The sequence below is a fragment of the Cololabis saira genome, chromosome 13 (genome assembly GCF_033807715.1).
Source record: "Cololabis saira isolate AMF1-May2022 chromosome 13, fColSai1.1, whole genome shotgun sequence".
NCBI lineage: Eukaryota > Metazoa > Chordata > Actinopteri > Beloniformes > Belonidae > Cololabis > Cololabis saira.
In genome coordinates, this window is record NC_084599.1 from 12,611,503 (window position 1) to 12,632,334 (window position 20,832).

Below are 20,832 nucleotides of genomic sequence, written 5' to 3' on the forward strand. Positions count from 1 at the left end.
ATTTTCTGTAGGACATTAACAGTATCATATCACATTGTGGTAGAATTCCGGCCAATTTTTCGTTACAACTTCAGTTAGTTGACGATTGTGCACATTTGTTTAGGTACAGTTCCCTCTTGCGGAGGGCTGGAGGCCAGCTGTCTTGAGGTGGAAGCCGGCTGTACACCCCGAACAGGTCCCCTGAGCTTTGCAGGACCACACATAGATGAACAATCATACACACATACTCACGCAACCCTCGGCAAGTTACAGTTTGGAGTCACAAATTAGTCTAACACACATGTTTTGGGATTGTGGGAGGAAATTGGAGTACACGGAGAAAACCCACATAGGCACAAGGAGAACATGCAAGTTCCACACAAAACATCTGCAGCTAAGATTTTAACAAATTTTCTAGCTGTGACTACCAATACCCATATAGGGCAATTTATTTTAAATTGTTTTACAAATATTTGGTTCCAGGGATGGAAGAGGGCCCCATCTTATATATCCTATAAACCTCCATGGGATTGACATTTGTTTAGTTTATTAAATTATATTGTTAAACTGCATTGCATGTTTTCTACTGTTTTGTATCCCACTTCATGATTTGTTCTTTTGTTTTCTCTGTTCTTGCATCATCATAGATCGCTACAACCACCCTTACCCCTTTTACACCAAGCTGGTTCCAGGGCTGGTTCTGGGCTAGAGCCAGAGTTAGCACCAGTTCTTTGGTTTTACACAGCCCAAGCACCGGCTCCTGGCTCTCAAAACGGGTGCTACGCCAGCCCCTTTGAGCTGCTGGTCCAGCTCAAAGAACCAGTTACGCTGGGGGCTGGGGGCGGGGCTGGGGACGGTGTTACTGAACAACCAGAGCAGAGTAAACCCGGAAGAGCGCCGTTTTTAAACAACGTAGCGTTGAAGACGGTGGTTAAGTTAGTAGACTCTTTTATTATTACATCCATTTATTTAATAATGGATGTAAAACAGAAGCAGCAGTGGTCTACGGTACAATCCACCAACTCGGGCTCCGTGCCGCCGATGCAGCGGCGCAGCCTCGCGTCCAAGCCCGCGGGGGAGCGTTCCAGCCCCGGGACGCTTGGACGCGAGGCTGCGGAGCCCGCCGATGCAGCGCAGCTCCATCCATTTATTTCATAAAAAATCCCGGCCCGCGGGGACGCCTCCCACCCCGCCGCTGGTTCCGCCGCGTTACACCAACGCAGAGCCTACGGCGGAGCTCCTGAGGAGAGGAGAGGCTGTCCCCCGGGGCTGCTGGCTTTCGAGTCAAATTTGTTAACAGGCCTTATTTGGATAAACTGAGCCCAGGTTGGGGATCTTAAAGGGTTACTTTACCTGAAAAAATATTAAAACTTAATAAAGTGCCATATTAACAGTGCTACAGCTGAAATTAAAACAGCTTTTGGCTCTCAGCTTCCTGATCAGGGTGGGGATGAAAACGAGGGGGCGTGGTTACGTGATGACGTGGCTCTCTGGCCAGCTGCAGGCTAGCACCAGCTGTGTAAAAGCCAACGGTTCTTACTTAGAACCAACCGCGAACCGGCTCTAGCACCAGCACTAGCACCAGCCCTGGAACCAGCTTGGTGTAAAAGGGGTACCTGAGACCTGACTTGGTTCTCTGGTCCCCTTCACTAAAAAAGGTGTACATCATTGAACTAACTGTACCCTGGGAGGTCGCAGTGGATGAGGCTTATGAGCGAGAACACTTACGCTATGCTGATCTCGCTGCTGAAGCACAACATCGTGGCTGGAACACTGAAGTCCGCCCAGTGGAGGTGGGGTGCAGAGGGTTTGTGGCAAAATTTACCACCAGACTGTTTGCAGACATGGGAATAAGAGGTCAAAACCTGCGTTCAGCCATCAAAGCTGCATCGGAAGCAGCCGAAAGAAGCAGCCAGTGGCTCTTTATGAGGAGGAAAGATCCCAGCTGGGCCCCAAAGTAGCCAACCAGAAGGTATGCGGTCAGCCTAGGCCTGACTCAGGGAAAAGGACGCCCCTAGCATGCAGAGTCCCTTGAGAGGTCAGTCACTCTCATGACGAATTAGGATTGACGCAAGTTTAGGGCTGATCACCCTGAGCTGGCCACCTCTGGAGAGGGTGTATAGTGTGGCCGAAACACCCCATGACCTGGAGGAACACTACTGATGATGCGTCCTAAATTAAAACCTCACCCCAACCCCCACCCCTTGCAACAATCACTCACCATCAACACGACACACACACTCTCACGTATGTGCCTGCACAAAGGAAATTAACATCTTATCCTGTGTTTCATAAAACCAAACATCTAAGGTACCGGTATTAGACATCCATTGTCTCATTCAATACATCCTTCGGTGCTGCAACATACTGTATTAGACAAAAAAGCACCAACCAAGATGTTGCCCAGCGACATTTTAGTGGTACATCAGTGACCAACATATATGTGAAATTATTTTTAGTATGAGGGTTTTAAACTCTGATAACACCACATAACTGTACTTTTTTTTGTTCACACCTAAAACAACTTGTGGGTTCAAAGAAACATGCCAATAAGAAATTGAGTAACAATAAAACACTGGAAGTCTGGAGGATACACTTCTAGTAGTCCATAGCGTTTATTTTTAACCTTAACTTTATGAATTATCTTAATATCTGTGGTGCTGGCGGATAAATGGTAATAACTCCTGATGAATGATTTCCGTTTTGGCATGTTGAATCCTAAGAGGAACCAAGAACTGCTGCAACTCTTGAAGGGTGTTAAGAAAAAACTACTCAGTATTAAAGGGGTTTTTTGAGGGGTACAGTACAACAGTACATTGCATTTTTTTCAATCAACATAATATATCAAGACACACCAAAATGGACCATGTTGTGCACCGTAAATAGTCATCATAGCAGCTTGTCATGACAACTACATGTCAACATTTTTAGATGGTGAGCTCCTGCCTTTTTACTTTCAGACATTACCTCCCCAAGAAGTCCATCTGCTAAGCTGGGAACCTTGAAGAACAAGATGTATTATGTCTGGATATAATCAGGGCTGAGGACAACATGGAAAGAATTTAGCAGTCCGATCTTTCCTGCAGATATTTGTGCCATGGAGGTGAAGGTGAGTTGGGGTGTCGACTCTACAGACAGTGACTCAGCAACTTGATGTCACACACTTGCTGTCTCACGAGTCTCTTTAATTGTATACTTCCCCTAAAAACTGCTTGTCAAAGAACGTTCCTGAATTTAAGATGTTTTTAAGTCAAACTACTATTCCATTTGGATGTGGGTCAGAACATTTCCATGTCATACTGTCTGCCTGTTTCTTAGCAGTAAACTCAGAAAATACAACACATTAGCTTCCAAGATTAGATCATATTTATCCTGTGAGATTACTTCTTTGCAAGAACAGCATGCTCCTCGGTCATCTATTCAAGAAAAATAGTAGGTTTGCCGAGAGCTGAATAGTGAAAAGATCAACATTTATAACGTTTTTTACTTTATTTCTATTTAATTTTCAACCACAGAAGTATTTTAATACCAACTTGCAGCAAGAGGTCTGCTTTTTTCCCTGTTTTGTTCAAGTTTCCATAATTTAGACAAAACGTTCATGAGATGAGTAATCGTGCCTTTCACCCTTTGTTTCACTCAGGCAACATTATGTCTGGAAAAATCCAAAGGATACCTTCAGTCCTAATTGGCTCCTGCAAGGGGTTACATATTTTTTTAAGGTGCGAGCAGCCGTCTTGTGACATTAGATCTGATTATTGCTCCTCATGGTCATATAACAGCCAAGGAATTAAACTATTTTGCAGATGTAGATGGTACAAACATTGTTTCCGAACCATGGTTCTGTATTCCAGGACCCTGATGCACCTATAAACACAAATCAAAGACTTGTCTCATGAACATTATTAAGAACAAGAGTTTGGCCTCCACACTAACCAGATTTAAACATCATCAAATCTTTATGAGTTCTGCAGCAGAGACAGTGGAGTCAGAGGAGTTGATAAATGATCCAATATCCTAGCTGTAGTTATTTCAGGTTTTTTGTGGTTTGTTTTATATAAAAACAAAAAAGGAAAGTCTGTTTCTGTGTTATTTTTACCCCCTTTGCTTGACTCCCAGCAGGAGACTTCCGGTGTGGAGTTTCCAAGTTCTCTCTGTGCTTGCTAAGGTTTTTTCTCTGGGTTCTTCATCTTCCTTCCACAGGCCTACAAGATGTATGTCAACGTATTGGTGATTCTAAATTGCCCATGGGATTGAGTGTGTTGTTGTTTGTTTACAGCTGGCTCTGCGATGGACTGATGGCCTATCTATGGTGTAACTGTGCCTTTTCCCAAAAGAGAGCTAGGACAGACTCCAGCAGACCCCAATTCCCTGAATAAGCAGGTACATATAGCTCATGAATGGATACACCAGTTAGACTTAAGACTTGCTAAGAATAGTTTTAACAAGTACATATTTTGTCTCTTGGGAATTGTTTGTGGGGAATGGTATTCCTGCATCCAGGTTTTTGGAGTCAAACTCACTGCAGAAGCTATCTCAATTGATGCAATAAATTGTTCAAATTCACATCGTAACAAAGGCAGTATTCATAGCTTTATTTCACCTCAATGATAGCTGTACTGGGGTTGATTTTTTATATACATTATCTGGTAAAAATTATATAAGTGCATAATAAGAGACATGGTTCTTTGACTGACCCACGTCAATTTAGCTGTTTAGCAATGTGAGTCAAGACCTGATATAGCATGACAATTCTTATTCTAAAGATAGTATGGCTTTTTTGTGCAGTCCACTGTACTAAAATACAACTGTGACCAATTTTTGCATGAACTGGAAGACTTTGTGGATAAACTTTGCAAATGGATGTTTAGAAATTAATCGTGTTTGAATCACACGAACAATCATCTTTATTGGAGGGGTTGTGGTGGAACCACATGAATAAAGAGCAAACCAACTATTGTATTACTTGTGTGTATTGTCAATAGTATGTGCATTTTTAGAAAATGGGACAAGGTGGTTGTGAAGCTCTGTTGGTTAAGGAGCATTTGAGATAAGCAAACACAGCAGTACTACATTAAGCCCCATAGAGGGCGCAAAGCACAGACCGCCGCCGGCGATCCCATTCATTGCGTATGTGCTACCGTGGCCCAAGAGTGGTCCGCTCTGCCGCCGAGCTCGGCGACGCATGCGATGGCGCCTGCCGCAGTGTTTACGCCTGCCTTCGCCCGAATTGAACATTTTTTTAATTTCACCGTGCCGCCCTGTGACGACATCTCGGCGCGTCCAATAGGAGAGAAGGTGGTGGAGGGTGAAAACAAACTTGCGGGTTGTAGATCAGAGACGATCAAAATGGAGGAAAAAATAATTTTGGCTGTGAGTATGTGCTCTCTGTTCAGCCTGAAGTAGACTTGGAAGCAGCCATCATGGAACTGTAGCTCCCCAACGAGCCTGTATTCCCCCAAATCCTGTCTTGCCATGAGGTTATCATGGACCCATACCCTCCTTGCTGCTGTTGCTCGTCTCCTCCTCCTCAGAAGAAGAACTAAAGCCAGGGCTTTTCTTTGAAGCAGGGAAAGATGCATTTTGCAAACCGAGCTGTAGCTACTGTATGTCCAAACGAGTGGGAAAAGGCGCCAGACCGGAAAGACATTTTTCGGTCACCTAGCAACTTGCAACAAATATGTATGCGATGCGCGTGTGTGCACCTTGATCTGCGCCCACCCAGCGAACCGCGCTCTAGGTGAAAGCAGCTTAACCGTTCAATGGGTAGTGCTTCTGAGGTAACTTTGTCATACAGACGAACTGGAGAAAACAATGGAGGAAGCATTAGATCATGTGACCCGTTGGCCGACTCAAAGACCCACTTTGAAGTCCATTTTTCTTTGTATGGGTCGCAGCCATGTTACTGTCGTAAGACGTTTAGCAGAATATACCTTTTAACATGTTGACTCAACAGCGAAATCAAAAGTGACCATCGCACTTAGCTGACAAATGGGTGGTTGCTTTGCTAAGCGCAGTAGAATAATGATCACGAATGAGTAAGTGATAAAGGCTAGCCATTGGCTGAGCTAACTGTCAATCAATCATCAAACTAAATTCCTTGCTTTATAGAAACGTTCCTAATCTGGTACAAAAAATTCATCCTCCTCAGAGTTGTCATGGGTGTGAAATCAAACTACAGAGACCAACACCGTTTTATGAACCAGGTTGTAAATACGTCTATTTCTGCTCTAAAGTTGGCCATTTTAACATGAGATTCAATGGAGATTGATTTGCTTTTGGAGCCAGCCTCCATCAGTCAGTGTAGGAACTGCAATGAATCTTAGTTCCGCATGAGTGTCAATCCGGAAGTTGGCACTTTGCAGTGACTTCAGCAACCAAACAAATGTTTCCTTTTCGCTCTACAATTGAGCCACATAATTTGAAAATGTCCCACCCCTAGGTACAATTTCATTGGCCAGCACTTGTTAAGCATCCAGTTTGTTTGGCTGATGTATTGAAGCGTTGAAAGTTGAACATTTCTCAACTTTTAATAGAGGCAACGCTCCTGCTGCAATGGACGGAACCGACACTCGGCGTGGCTACACAATGACATCGCTCCTTTCAAAGTAAATTTAAATTGATACGCAGGACGCTTCCAACAGTGCTTTGTGAACGTTACATAAAATTCTATGTATCTGCAAAGTTTGCAGAGAATACGCTATATACCCCAGCAAAATCATCATCCAACAGAATTGATTTTGTGATCCAGCCAGACTAGTTCACGTTGCAGTTTTTGTGCTATACCAAGCTTACTCTATGATTGTAGCTTCATGGTTAGCATACAGTTGCAAGAATTGTATTGGATTTTTTAGAGAGAAAGCAAAGAAGATGCATGGGCTCACAATACTGTATCTCAGGATATAAGGGTGAATAAATTCCAAGAAAGGCAGAATTGTTAGTATCTGAAGACAGAAACTCGTAATGCATCAAGACTGGATTTGTTTTTTTTTGTGGTGACAAAGTATCACTGACTTGTCATGTTCTACGATTATCAAGTGCCAAAACAACAATTAACTGCACTGTTGTAATACAAGCCCCTTCTGGGTACTACAAATCACATTGTCCTTCGCTCTGTACATGACAAGAAGAAGCAGTTCAATGGATGACAAGGATTAATAAAACAAGGACCAAAGCAAGCAGGGACTGGTGGTTTGAGTTTGGCCTGAACATTTGCTTAGCTAATGAAAACCACATTGGCTGGAGAACTGCTCTTCCAGATGAGTAAGGAGACTTTTGAGAGTGGTTGTGGACAACATGAAGCTAATGATGGATGGGGTTTGGCTCCAGTCTTGGTCTAAAACCTCATCTGTGCCGGATTTTCTCCACACCAAATTTTGTCCCATGCAAACAGTTACACTGTCCAGTGGTCGGACCTCTGGAATGAGAAGTCAAAAAAATTTATAGAGAGTACAATTCTCCAGTCATCATTTTGGCATCTTTTTTCACTGTCTTCAGTTTTGTTTCACTCCAGCATTTCCAAACTTTCCAAAATGCATCATTGTAGCTTTGGTAATTATTATATTTTTCTTTCCAAAAGCACAAATCACTTAAAGCTCATTAATTGGATCCCTGCACACTATGTTTTGTTGCCTTGCAGTTTACAGAAGTAGATGGGTTGGCATGCTTGCTGTATGTGAGGAGGGATGCTGCATGAATTAGGTCTACCTGTAATCATTGTGGCAAAATATTCCCAGCTGTGTTTCAGTTTTTTTCAGGTATTACTCTGCCCAGGGCATTTCCATCTATCACCACTGTCTGGCGAACAATGCCTGGCACCTTTTCAAAAATGTACTAGATGTTGTTTCTCAGAATATGTGACGCAGACTACAACAAAAAGAAATCCTAAAAGATCATCTCAGGACGACTAATGCTTCACAAGTTCCCATGCAAACTAAGAATTTTGCCCTTTAACGCGAATTTTAGTACATTGGCATTGGATTGTTGTTTTTCTTCAATAATTATTATTCTTATTTGCTTTTTCCGAGATCCAACTTCTGACATGACACAGAAGTGTTCTTTCTTCCTGCCTGTGTTACATTCTTACAGCCGTGTTGCTTTCCTTTGCACACATGCTGCCCTCTTACATGACTCAGTTTCTCGAAGTCACGGATTAGAACAGGCAGCGTCTGTTATGGCTCACTCCAGTCTAGACATGAATTTGCATCACTTACAGGCTAAACTTCCAGCTGCATTATTTCTGGCTCAATAAAGCAATGTAGACAATAAGAAAAAAGTAGCTGAAGAAACACAGACCATCATTTTAGACTTTGTCATTTTTACAATTTGCCTAGTAGGCGTCATAAAAACAAAACTTTAATGATGCTGAAAGTTTTATTCTTTGGAGATAATTATGAGCCATCAATCTTCATTTTAGACAAAGGGTGGATTTCCACAGAAACATGAATTCAGGTCAAACTAGATGAAAAAATGATTTTATCTGTTGACTTCAATCTGTACTTTATTTGATAGGCTACTGCTGAGTAAAATAGAGTTTGGTTGCTCTGAAGGGTAATACTAAACAGGCAACAGATGTTTACATGAAACACATGCAGGAACACAAGCTTATTAAACTATTTGTAAGAGAGCTAAGGAACTGGGGAGAAAAAGAGAAGAAGAAAAAAACTCAGTCTGGGAAAATAAGCCAAATACCTGTCTGCAACTCGGAACAGTTTGGAGTCTCGCTGCCCTGAAAGAACAATAACAGGCTTTGTAACTAATAATTGAGAATATTTAGAACTATTTATACTCTGCATAAAAAAGTTATGTTCCACATTCACATTTTTTTGGAATAAGGCCAATAAATGTTTCTCCATTAAGTAGACAGGCCACCAAGGAAGCAGGCCAGCAGACTGCTGCAGGTTTGCCTTGTTTGACACAAAACTAAGAATTCAGGAGACGACCCTAATCAGAACATGAGAGGTCTGTCTGGGTCCATTCATGGTGCACATGTATTTAAAGTGTAGCTACTATAGAAATGTGTAACTGCTGTTGTTAGTCCATTCACTCGTCAGTACCACTCAAGGTGACAAAACTTGCTTATGATTTTTTTAAATATCTACTGTATGTCTGTAGATGATATTTTGGTATGATAACCCTTCCTGAGTGGCAGCTGTATCATAGTTTGAGTGACATTGTGTGATGATTCTGTACTTGGTTAACCTTCTTAACACTATCTTAAGTACACACAGAACTTGATAACCCAACTATAATCAGATCTTGACATATTCCCATTAATAACGTTGTTAATTTTGTTTAAAATATTGTTATGTATGTTGTTTATAAAACTAAGCTGGTTCCTTATCTCATTGTGGTGTCCTTTATGTCCTGTATTTGCATGATAGAGACCAGTTTGTGACATTAGCCTAGTGGCTGTTATAGTTTCATAGGAGCCTTATGATGCTCTTCTAGTTTAAGGCTCACAATGACCTGCAACAATGATATATTAGGGGTATATTATACATTTACTGAATCCTTATGGTCCTGTGAGTATTCCAGTTTTTGTATTTTGTGTCTCCGTTGTTCTTATATGGCACAGGGCTAAAAGATAGTATATCATTTAGGTGAAAAGTGTGTAAAAATGTGTGTTGTTTAGAGTTTAAAGAGCTGCAGTGACCTCTATGTTGGTCAGAAAGATTCACATCTTAGCTTGAATGAATGCTTAAAATGATACCAAAAGACAATATTGTGAAACAGATATCCTGTACTTGAGTCTAAACCATATGCACCAGCATCTAAAATGTAATTTTCTGAAGGGGCTTGGTAACTTCATGAGCTGATAACTATGATATACAGCTGCCACTCAGGAAGGGGTTATACCAAAATATCATCTACAGACTAGGAATGGGCGATATTTTACCGTTCACGATATACCGTCAAAAAAATTCCTCACGATAAGAATTTGTCATCTCGCGGTAAAAACGATAAATTCCCATTGATGCCGTTTTTGTGTAAAGCTGATTTATGGTTCTGTGTTAAATCCACGCACAACGTACAGGAAGGAAGGAAGGAAGGAAGGAAGGAAGGAAGGAAGGAAGGAAGGAAGGAAGGAAGGAAGGAAGGAAGGAAGGAAGGAAGGAAGGAAGGAAGGAAGGAAGGAAGGAAGGAAGGAAGGAAGGAAAAAAAGAAGGAAGGAAGGAAGGAAGGAAGGAAGGAAGGAAGGAAGGAAGGAAGGAAGGAAGGAAGGAAGGAAGGAAGGAAGGAAGGAAGGAAGGAAGGAAGGAAAGAGCAGGAGGAAAGAAAGAAGGAAGGAAAGAAGGAAGGAAGGGAAAAAAGAAGGAAGGAAGGAAGGAGAGAGCAGGAGGAAAGAAGGAAGGAAGGGAAAAAAGAAGGAAGGAAGGAAGGAGAGAGCAGGAGGAAAGAAGGAAGGAAGGGAAAAAAGAAGGAAGGAAGGAAGGAGAGAGCAGGAGGAAAGAAGGAAGGAAGGGAAAAAAGAAGGAAGGAAGGAAGGAGAGAGCAGGAGGAAAGAAGGAAGGAAGGGAAAAAGAACGATAAATTCCCATTGATGACGTTTAGTAGTATTTAGTATCTTTTAGAGCAGTGTTTTGGGGGCTCCAAAGACTGAATGTGGTGATAGATTTATAGTTAAAAAGATGGAGTTGAATTGGTATTTTTTTTATCGTCATTTTTATTGTTATCGGGATAAATACCAGAAATTATCGTGATACATTTTTTAGTCCATACCGCCCATCCCTACTACAGACATAGATATGTTCAAAAATGATAAGCACGTTTTGTCACCTTGAGTGGTACTGATATCTGGTCTGGCCCATGGACTATTGTTTGTTGGGTTGTTTTTAGATGAGATTTACCGCGTTCATTTGCAGCATTTTCAAACTTCTAATACTCTTTCGCCCGCGTGGGTCTGTGCCTAATACTGTATGTGCGCTGCGGGTTCATGATGATGGTTAAGGGGAGATGCGGGGCTGCGGGGAGGACGAGCGGTGCTGCAGCCTGCAGCTCAGCGGCTCAGCGGTGTCGCTGCTCGGCCTGGGGATTACGTTTGCGCACAGCGAACAGCACAATCCGACTGAATTTAAAAAGAGAAAAAAAAAAACAAGGGGGGCCCTGGAACTGCGCAAATTAGAAAAAAAAAACATCATCCCGACGGAGTTTATGGCTTCTGTGTCCGGAGAGGAAGAGGCGTCGTGGAGACTCATCGGTCCGGCCTCGGAGCTCTCCAAGCAGCGCTGCCGCCTCATACACTCCTCCCTCGGCCGGGAGGGTGATGTCTGCCTCTTCTTTGTGAAGGGGGACTTTTATGCCATGGATGCCCGCTGTGCACACTCCGGTAAAACCAAATCTCACTCTCTCCTTTGTTAACCATTAAAAAAAAAAAAAACAAGTGAAAGTCGGCCACATTTCTATAGCTAAAAGTAAACGATAAAGCCTGGATTATGGTTCCGCGTTAAATCGACGCAGAGCCTACGGCGTAGGGTACGCGGGGACGCGCACCGTTGCGTACCCTACGCCGTAGAGTCTGCGTTTGTGTAACGCGGAACCATAAATCAGCCTTAAGCGTATCCTCCTGTAAACATCTGCGTGAATTGAATTACCACGTTTACTGCCACTGGAGCCGTGATAGGCTTTCATTAGAAAAAACAACAGCAACCTGCCCCCTGCTGTCTCGATTTCAATAACCGCGGTTGAATTGGTTTGATATTGGATATTATGAATTCAACACCCATAAAACTTGTGATACATACCACTGATTTTGGTCAATCCACTTGTGATGTGTTCATGGTCATCTAGACTATATATCACAAAACAGTAATTATTAAAAAATCATATATATGGGCTGATTTAATGTGGTTTAATGAATTCAACACCCATAAAACTTGTGATACATACCACTGATTTTGGTCATATTGCTTGTGATGTGTTCATGGTCATCTAGACTATATATCACAAGAGAGTAATTATTATAAAATCATATTATGGGCTGATTTAATGAGGTTTAATGAAAACAATCGGTGTTATGTATCACAAGTTGTATGGGTGTTGAATTCATTAAACCTCATTAAATCAGCCCATAATATGATTTTATAATAATTACTGTCTTGTGATATATAGTCTAGATGACCATGAACACATCACAAGTGGTTTGACCAAAATCAGTGTTATGTATCACAAGTTTTATGGGTGTTGAATTCATAATATCCAATATCCAATATCAAACCAATTCAACCGCGGTATTTCAATAATGTTTAAAAAAATAAATAAATAAACAGCACCATTAAGTTTTTGCCAGCAGAGCTGTTGTGTTCTGATAAGAGGGTGTGATTAACAGGGGGTCCTCTGTGTGAGGGGGACATCGAGGAGGCTGACGGAGTGCTGCGGGTCTTCTGCCCCTGGCACGACTATGACTTTGATCTCAGAACTGGGCAATCTGGGACATCACTACAGGCAAGTATGCAGAACTAAGTCCTCGTTTGTTCACAATGCCCTTTTAGCCTCTCTATAATGAGGGCTGCAACAGAAATTAAATAATGAGAGTAAAGGTGATCTGTCAAAAGCGATTCAATTTAATCAGCAGCAATATGATAAAAACAGAGCCATGTTTTATCATTTCCCCCTGGCTTTTAATCATCAGTCCTCACAGCGCAGCGTTGCCATGTTTCATTTCAAGATACAGGCCTCAAGGGTGAAAGTAATAAAAACATTCTTGAAAAAAACATGGAAGTGATGGAAATACTTGTGAATTGAAATCTAGAATATTAAATTGTCAATTGATTTTATGAACCTCACTGACATTTTATCCTAAATTGTGTACACTTTATATTATTGTTTTCAACAATCCAACAATATAATTTTATGTTATTAACATGTCATTTTTTAAAACTTTACACAAAGAAACACACTCAGTAGAACTTGGGCACTGGAGTTTATGGTAGCTGCCAGTGGCGTCAATTCAGTGGAAGCTAAGGTATGGCAAGGTTACGAGTCACAGAACTTAACTAGAGTATCAATCAACACGTCCAGCAAATACTCATCACAGAAGTCTGCTATGTAGCTTATCTGTGTGGTCAAGAAAACTGGAACTTTTTCAAATGCAGTCTCGATCACTGCAAAAACTCAAAATCTTACCAGGAATATTTGTCTTATTTCTAGTTAAAATGTCTCATTTTTAGTCAAAAAATCTCATTACACTTAAAACAAGAGTCATTACCAGAAAAATAACTTGTTATTTGACCATTTTCACCTGTTTCAAGTAAATTTTCACTTGAAATAAGTACAAAAATCTGCCAGTGGAACAAGATTTATCTTCTCATTACAAGCAAAACAATCTTGTTCCACTGGCAGATTTTTCCACTTATTTTAAGTGAAAATCTACTTGAAACAGGTGAAAATGGTTGTTTTTGAGTCTTGTCTTAAATGTAATGAGATTTTTTTTGACTAAAAATTAGACATTTTAACTAGAAATAAGACAAATATTCTTGTTAAGATTTTGAGTTTTTGCAGTGTATAATAACTAGTGAAATCGATCATGTTGTTCTGATTTGCATTTGTACTTACGGTATTCTATATGTATTAAGTAATAGAATAATCAATACAAAGAGACACAGAGTAATTCCATAAATGTATTTGAAAAAACAAACATTTACATTTAACCCTTGAAGCCAAGGTGTGGCGGCTGCCGTACCTTGCCATACTGAATTGACGCCCCTGGTAGCGGCTGTGTCCACTTTGCAGCTGAGCACAACTGGGAGGCAATAATGGTCCACTATAGATAAAAAACAAAACAGCAAGGTTTTTCAGTGTGCACTGTTCCACCTTGAGAGATAGTAACAAAGAGGGAAAGAAGTTCTTTGTGCGAGGGGAAGCTGGAATCACCAATCTTAGCAATGATGCTCCTGTAACTCAGATGATTGTACAACACTGACCTTATGTGTAATCAAGCACTAATGGGACACCTCTTTCTGATGTTTTATGTAAAGCACTTTGTGTTGCATTTTATATATGCAGGAAAAGCGCTATATAAATAAAGATTGATTTGATTTGGTCTGTGTGACTTTCCAAAGGAGAGGACTTTTTTTCCCTAACATTGTGTATCCTGTTTATGAAAAGGGTTAAATAAGTTCAATTCAAATTCAGAAATACTTTATTAATCCTCAAAGGGAAATCAATTTAAAAAATAATGAAATAAAGTAGTAGTAAAGTCAAGAATCAAGCTTCGTTTAGTGGATGTGATTTTCTGCTCTGCTCTTCAGGCCATAAGTAACAAAAAAAACATGTTGTAAATGATAAAATAACAAGCAGTAAGTGTAGTTATGTAGTAAATGCTGTTATGAACTGAGTGGTGATTATCAGATTCACTCTTAATGTCAGAATGTCAAATAGTTATCTTTCTAGTTTAATGTTCTCTTCCATTTTTGAATTAGCATGCTTTTTATCAATTCTATATTTAATCATGTCATTTATTTTGCTTCCATCCCTCATGACCAGCCAATTTGTATGTGGTACCATTTGAGAAATATAGGATTTAAAAATGAGTCTCATGTGGAATTGGTTCCATATTGACATAATTTGCGTTTCCCACTTGGGTTTGCTTGTGTGGCTAGCTCAAGGGTTACCCAGATAAGACTCCCACTGTAGCTCCATTCCCATTCATCCACCTCTGTACCTGAGCGTAATTCTTGTAAGCAGGTCACAAGGGTTAAGCTCACATGGAAACCTGGAAAATCCCATACTGGGCCCCATTTTTCAGGCCATTTTCCTGTATATCTCAGATGGGCCCCACATGCAACATGTGGCTGGGTCTCTATGTAAACACATGACACAATGTATACAAGACTAAAATGAAACATCAGACTGTATAAAGTCACTTTCTGAATCGGTCAAACTCTCTCATGTGGCTATTGGGAATGTAAATATGTGTAAAATCCTCCAAATGTATATTTGGAGATGGAAGTATATTTGGAAACTCCATCTGGAAGATGATGTGAATGCTAACACTGTTTTGTTGTCAAATAATTTATTTCTGCCAGATGCAGGAGTTTTCCCAGATTGACCTTCTGTGAGAAAATCATAAATTTAAAGTTAATGTTCTCATTTGTCTCTGCCAGGCATCTGTTATTACCCTAACTTTATGTTTGGACGAAAAAAAACATCTATAAAGACTAATAGCAGTCTGTAATTTTAGTCAGAGTTTTTCACAGAAAGATTTGGCACCTTTTTAACCAAGAGCAAACAACTGCATGACCCTTAAGCTATTATGTAACTAAGATATTAAGCTGTAGCTGCTTTCTTCCAGTACTAACTTCCAATTTGTGTGTTGACTTTTACAGCAAAAAGTACATAAAGTCAAGCTGGAGGATGGCAACGTGTACGTGAAACATGAAAGTTGTCTCTCCTTGAATCCTTTTCCAGGGAATAGAAAACACTGAAGAACCTCAGTGCAGCTGCCTCGTCCTATTTTTAAAGACTTTCCACAAACACAAGCCATCCGAAAACATTCCTGAGCCTTATCTATCGTGTTCTCAGAACTGCTTCTGCTTTGACTGCAGTGAACTTAAGACTGTATGGAAAAGATCCTGTGAAGAGGACATGACATCATGAAACTGTTTTTCTTAGTGGCGTTCCAGGTGGAGCATCGGCTCAAGCACGGAGCATGGAGGCTCGTTGGCTTACTTCTGATCTTGATCAAACTCTTAGACGGTAAAGTAAGAGGAATGTAGAAGAGGAAAATTTGATGTTACAAAACAAAACTTTTCTAATGACTATCTCTTACAATTTTTCATGTCTTTATTGATATAAATGATGTGTAATGTTTTCAATTCAGAGAATCTGGTCATTATTTATCTGCTCTCATGAATTTTGGCTGTTCGTTTTTGTCCATATTTGAACGCACCACCAAGCAGTTATTTATTTTGGATGTTTGTTAAAGTGCTGCTCCCTAAAATATCAAATGAAAATTTGAAAAACTTAGTTAAGAAATGTTATTGAAGCAGCCATGCAGAGTTGAAGTAGTAACAGCAGATTGTAACGGGAGTCCTTTCAGTATTATACTACATGGAGCAGTGGTGATCAACATATAATTATTACCGTATTTTCGCGACCATAAGGCGCAACTTTTTTTTTTTTTTTTTTTTTTTTAAATGTGCCGGGCGCCTTAAGAAACGGTGCGCCGTGTCTATTACCTGAATTACGGTAATGTAAGGCCGGCCACCATGTGAATGGTAAAAAGAGAAGGGGGCGGGTGAAGCCATCGGCGTCGCCAGACAGATTTTACTGGGGCACTTGCCCCAGTATTGATCTGCAGTGCCCCAGTAAAAATTTCACCAGTAAAAAATAAATTTCGGAGTTTTAACTTCACATAGCATACACCAGTGTTGTGCATGAACGCGTTCAATAATCCTTCTTATTTCACCAGCGGGCGGCGCACATATTTAAAATGCTCGACGAGCCCGGTGCAGTCTTTACGAATGAAGGCTGATTTATGGTTCCGCGTCACACCAACGCGGAAGCTACGGCGTAAGTTACGCGGCGTGCGGACCGTATGGTTCGCGTCGGCACATACCTTACGCCGTAGTCGTCGCCGTCGATTTAACGCGGAACCATAAATCAGCCTTGACAGGTGAAGAGAGACGTTGCAGACGCAGCGTCAGCGAGCCGTCAGATGATGATCAGTTTATCATTATCTGCGGGAATTTTACACATCGTCTCCCAAAAAGTCTGACGGTAGGAAACCTTTCTGTGAAGATTATGTCCACCTGCGCCGAAAAAACAAGTCCTAACGTCTGCCTCGTCAACTTCAAATTGTAAACGTCATGTGGAGTTAAAGCATCCGTCCAGTGTGAGAAAATATCTGCGAGTCCTTAACAATCAAAAAAGTTCCCAGAAAGACCAAGAGGTCTGATTTCCCAGTAACAGGTAGACAAATTAATAATGCACCACAATGTTGGAGATTTACAGCCTCTGAATAAAGTTGAAACGCCACTCGGACAATACATGATTGTATTCAGCAGGGATCTCCAACCCTGTCCTGCATGTTCTACATGTTTCCTTGCATCATCACACCTGATTCTAATTAATGGTCCTATTTAGCTTGTCATCAAGGTCTTGACACTTCTGTTGATGACACAGCCACTTGTATCACGGTGTGCTGAAGCAGGGAAACATCTAAAACATGCAGGACAGGGGTGCCTCTAGGACCAGGGTTGGGAAACACTGATTTAAAGCACCATTTCAGCTTTTTTATTATGAATAAGTGCTAAAAAATTTTTTGCTTGTGCGCTTCGCGCACTCGCATGAATTCTCTGTGCCCCAGCTGTGCCCCAGTACAGTCTTAAGTCTAGTGACGCCCCTGGGTGAAGCCCCCGTGAGTTGCGACGTGAATGAGACTCCACTGAGCTGATTAATGCGAAACAGATGATGAAAACGTTTAAGGATTTGCTTGATGTGTAAAGTGAAATAAAATACAATCAAACTAAGTTTTGCTTCCGCTCTATTTAAATAAGCACACTTGTTCTGCAGCGCGCGTGTGTTTTGCATGTCGGGAACCGAGGAAGCACCTGCCGTGGGTTTGCGGGTCCGATCGCCGGTTCCCCGGGGCAGATCCGGCTGAAATTCCGGTGCTCTTTCCCCGGGAGCCCTTACAACAGTGCAGGCGGGCTCCTCCGGTCCCGGCTGGTCGGAACCGTCCACGTTCCCCGGTTAAAGCAGCGGCTGGAGCAGCGCGGTGATGGGCGCTGCTGCAGCCGACTTCCTGGTTCCCCAAGCGGGGTCCGATGACCTGGTTCCCGGCCGCTTTGCGAGCAGAGATTTCAGGGGTCTGTCCCAGGTCGGATCAACTTCACCCTGCGAGATTTTCAGGCAAATCTGTCGGTTTGATCTCCGGTAACCAAGATGCAGAGGATGCGCTCAGGAGCCGCCAGGCTCCCGCCGCGGGTTTGCCGGGCCAGGGCGCACCATCCCCGGGGCAGATCCGGCCGAAATGCCGCTGGTCTTTCCCCGGGAGCCCCTGCTCCCATACAGGTGGGTGGCTTCGGTGTCGGCCGGTCCGAACAGGTCACATTCCCGGTTAAAGCCGCTGTGACGCGCGCTGCTGCAACCCGACTTCCAGGTTCCCGAAGCTGGATCAGATCAAATTCTCCTGGTTCCCACCCGCTTTAGGAGCAGGGATTTCAGGGGTCTGTCCCAGGTCGGATCAACTTCACCCTGCGAGATTTTCAGGCAAATCTGTCGGTTTGATCTCCGGTAACCAAGATGCAGAGGATGCGCTCAGGAGCCGCCAGGCTCCCGCCGCGGGTTTGCCGGGCCAGGGCGCACCATCCCCGGGGCAGATCCGGCCGAAATACCGCTGGTCTTTCCCCGGGAGCCCCTGCTCCCATACAGGTGGGTGGCTTCGGTCCCAGCCGGTCCGAACAGGTCACATTCCCGGTTAAAGCCGCTGTGACGCGCGCTGCTCCACCCCGCTGGGGAGAGACGGGCTCTGCGCGGTGGAGGATCCGCACAACGGGGTATGAAAAGTTTATTTACTGTTGTGCAGAAAGTGACTGACACCGAGGAAATTCGGACTGGCGCAGCTGAATTAGCGGAGCTCTTTAATGCAGAAACAGAGGTTTTGCTCCCGCTCTATTTTTTAAATAAGCGCTTGTGTGCTTGTGTGTGCGTTCTGCATGTGTGTGCGTTCTGCAGCGGGTGTGTGTGTTTTCCGGCCGGCGTGTTTTGCGGCACGCGTGTGTGCAGCTCTGCTCTGTAGACTGCGCCTTTTGGGTCGGTGCGCCATATGTATGTTTTAAATCTAAAAATGACACACAAAAATGAGGGTGCGCCTTTCCACACGGTGCGCCGAATGGTCGCGAAAATACGGTATTTAAATGAAATTAAACTGACCGACGAACAATAAATATGAGTTTGAAAAAACTGATGTAGCATCACAGTCTGAAAGACAATGGAGAAGTGCCTTATTAAAGCTGCATGCTATCTAACATTCAGCAGGGGGCGGGAGTGACTGCTGGGATGGCATTGATGTCCACTCAGCTATTGAGAGAAATATACCAAAACAAAAACAGGCTATGTTGTGGGATAGTGCATTGGTTAGCACTATTAGCACCATAAGGTCCCCAATTCAAATCTGAACTGGAGTGTTTCTATGAGAAGTTTGCATGTTCTCCCTGGGGATTTTGCTGGTCCCTTACAGGATCCTCCGCCCTCTAAAAACACGCATACTGGCCATTCTGAATTGACCGCAGGACTAAGTGTGTATTGTTGTTTATATTTGTGTGGCCTGTGAGGGTGACTGGTCCAGGGTAGGAAAGCTGGGATAGGCTCCGACACCCTCGAACATTAATAATTGAAGTAGGTATGGGGAAATGAATAAATGTGATGAGGATACTTTGTCTACTTTCTGAGCTTTTCCATCACATCAGACACATGTCTGAACGCCGTTATCTTCATGTAAAACGAAGATGATTACCATTGTTCTTTTCAAGAGCAATCACTTTTATGTAATAATGAGTTAGACCTTTTTTTGTTTCAACTGCTTGCATATAACTAAACTTAACTGGCGAACCATCATAAATTGATCTCATTGCACCCATGATGGCATACATGTCATCACCAATACGCTTTAGTTTGAGACTGTCAAACACACCTAATGAGTTGTTTGGCTGTGTCTAAACACATATTCCAGTGATGTCACATAGTGCAGACTCCCTTACAGATTTTTTTTCATTAGAGTTGCAAAGTGAACACAAAAAAGGCACTGCTGTTTCCATTGGTGCCAGCTCCAGTGCTGAGGCACCTTTTCTCTCCATTTCTGACTTTGGCATAGACTGGTTTGTCTGCTACTGACGCAGTGGGGTTTGAGGGAAATGGTCAACGAGGCGCCAGAGGAAGGTTCACGGCCTGAACTGCACCACTGACTCAAGAAAAAATTGTAGCCGTATGCATGTTCACACTGATGCCAGTGTGTTTTCTTTATTCCTGAGCTGTGAGACCTGTCACGCACTATATTTTCTCCTCGCCTCTGCACGGAGCCCTGTGTTGAAGGTGTCAATGACGGGGTACCTCAACTAGTTTTCGTGCTTACTGTGCTCCCTTTTGTGCAACTTTATTGCACTAGCTAAAAACAAAAAGGTCTTACTGTTCAGTGTTGTAACTCATCACCTGGAGGGTAATGAGCACCTCTGATGAAGATGTAGCTATTGGGTGTCATTTAGTCACTGTTCAGCAGTTTTTCCATATTGGCTTAGCATACCACGAGTGTTTGACATAATTTATTGTGCAGCTTATATTATTTGTTTCTTTAAATACATTATTTTGTACTGTTGTTTTTGATTTATCAATTTTCAGTTTCTGAAGTATATATGTATCTGGACTATTTGTGACACATATTTTTACCATTTTATAAATATTTTTCATAAAGAAATGGTTCTGTGTTGGTTTCCTGGCAACTAGGAAACATTTTGATTGTGTGCATCGTATTGTAAAGAGTTACCTGATGTAATATATTTAATAATGATTTGTTAATCCATCCATTATCTATACACATGTATTTTCAAATTAGGCTGGCAGGGGTCTGCTGGAGTGCTAATTGCAGGCCATTAACAAAATAATCATGTTAAAATATACTTTCATTAAGTCTTCTTACCATTTACCAGATCATACAGGCACTTTTAACTTCAACAGTGCTGCACACTTGTATTGTTTTATTTATTGTAAGTTATGCCTATTGTAGCATCTGCAAAGTTAGCCATGTTATTTTATAGAGGAATTGAATAATGTTGTTTGCATAGATGGAAAACTCATTATCAAACACTTTTCTTTGTTTTCTGTCATCTGCACAAAACCTTTATGATTTGCTTTTAGAGC

At 42.0% G+C, this 20,832-nt stretch overlaps 1 protein-coding gene across 1 annotated transcript; it reads left to right on the plus strand.

Moving 5' to 3' along the window:
• The first annotated feature begins 10,772 nt into the window (after nucleotides 1-10,772).
• Nucleotides 10,773-16,031, plus strand: si:ch211-212d10.2 (uncharacterized protein LOC557710 homolog). The gene is made up of 3 exons (XM_061737038.1): nucleotides 10,773-11,305; nucleotides 12,305-12,420; nucleotides 15,303-16,031. The coding sequence occupies exons 1-3, from the start codon at nucleotides 10,933-10,935 to the stop codon at nucleotides 15,399-15,401; spliced, it is 588 nt and encodes a 195-aa protein (XP_061593022.1). The 5' UTR covers nucleotides 10,773-10,932; the 3' UTR covers nucleotides 15,402-16,031.
• The last annotated feature ends 4,801 nt before the right edge of the window (nucleotides 16,032-20,832 follow it).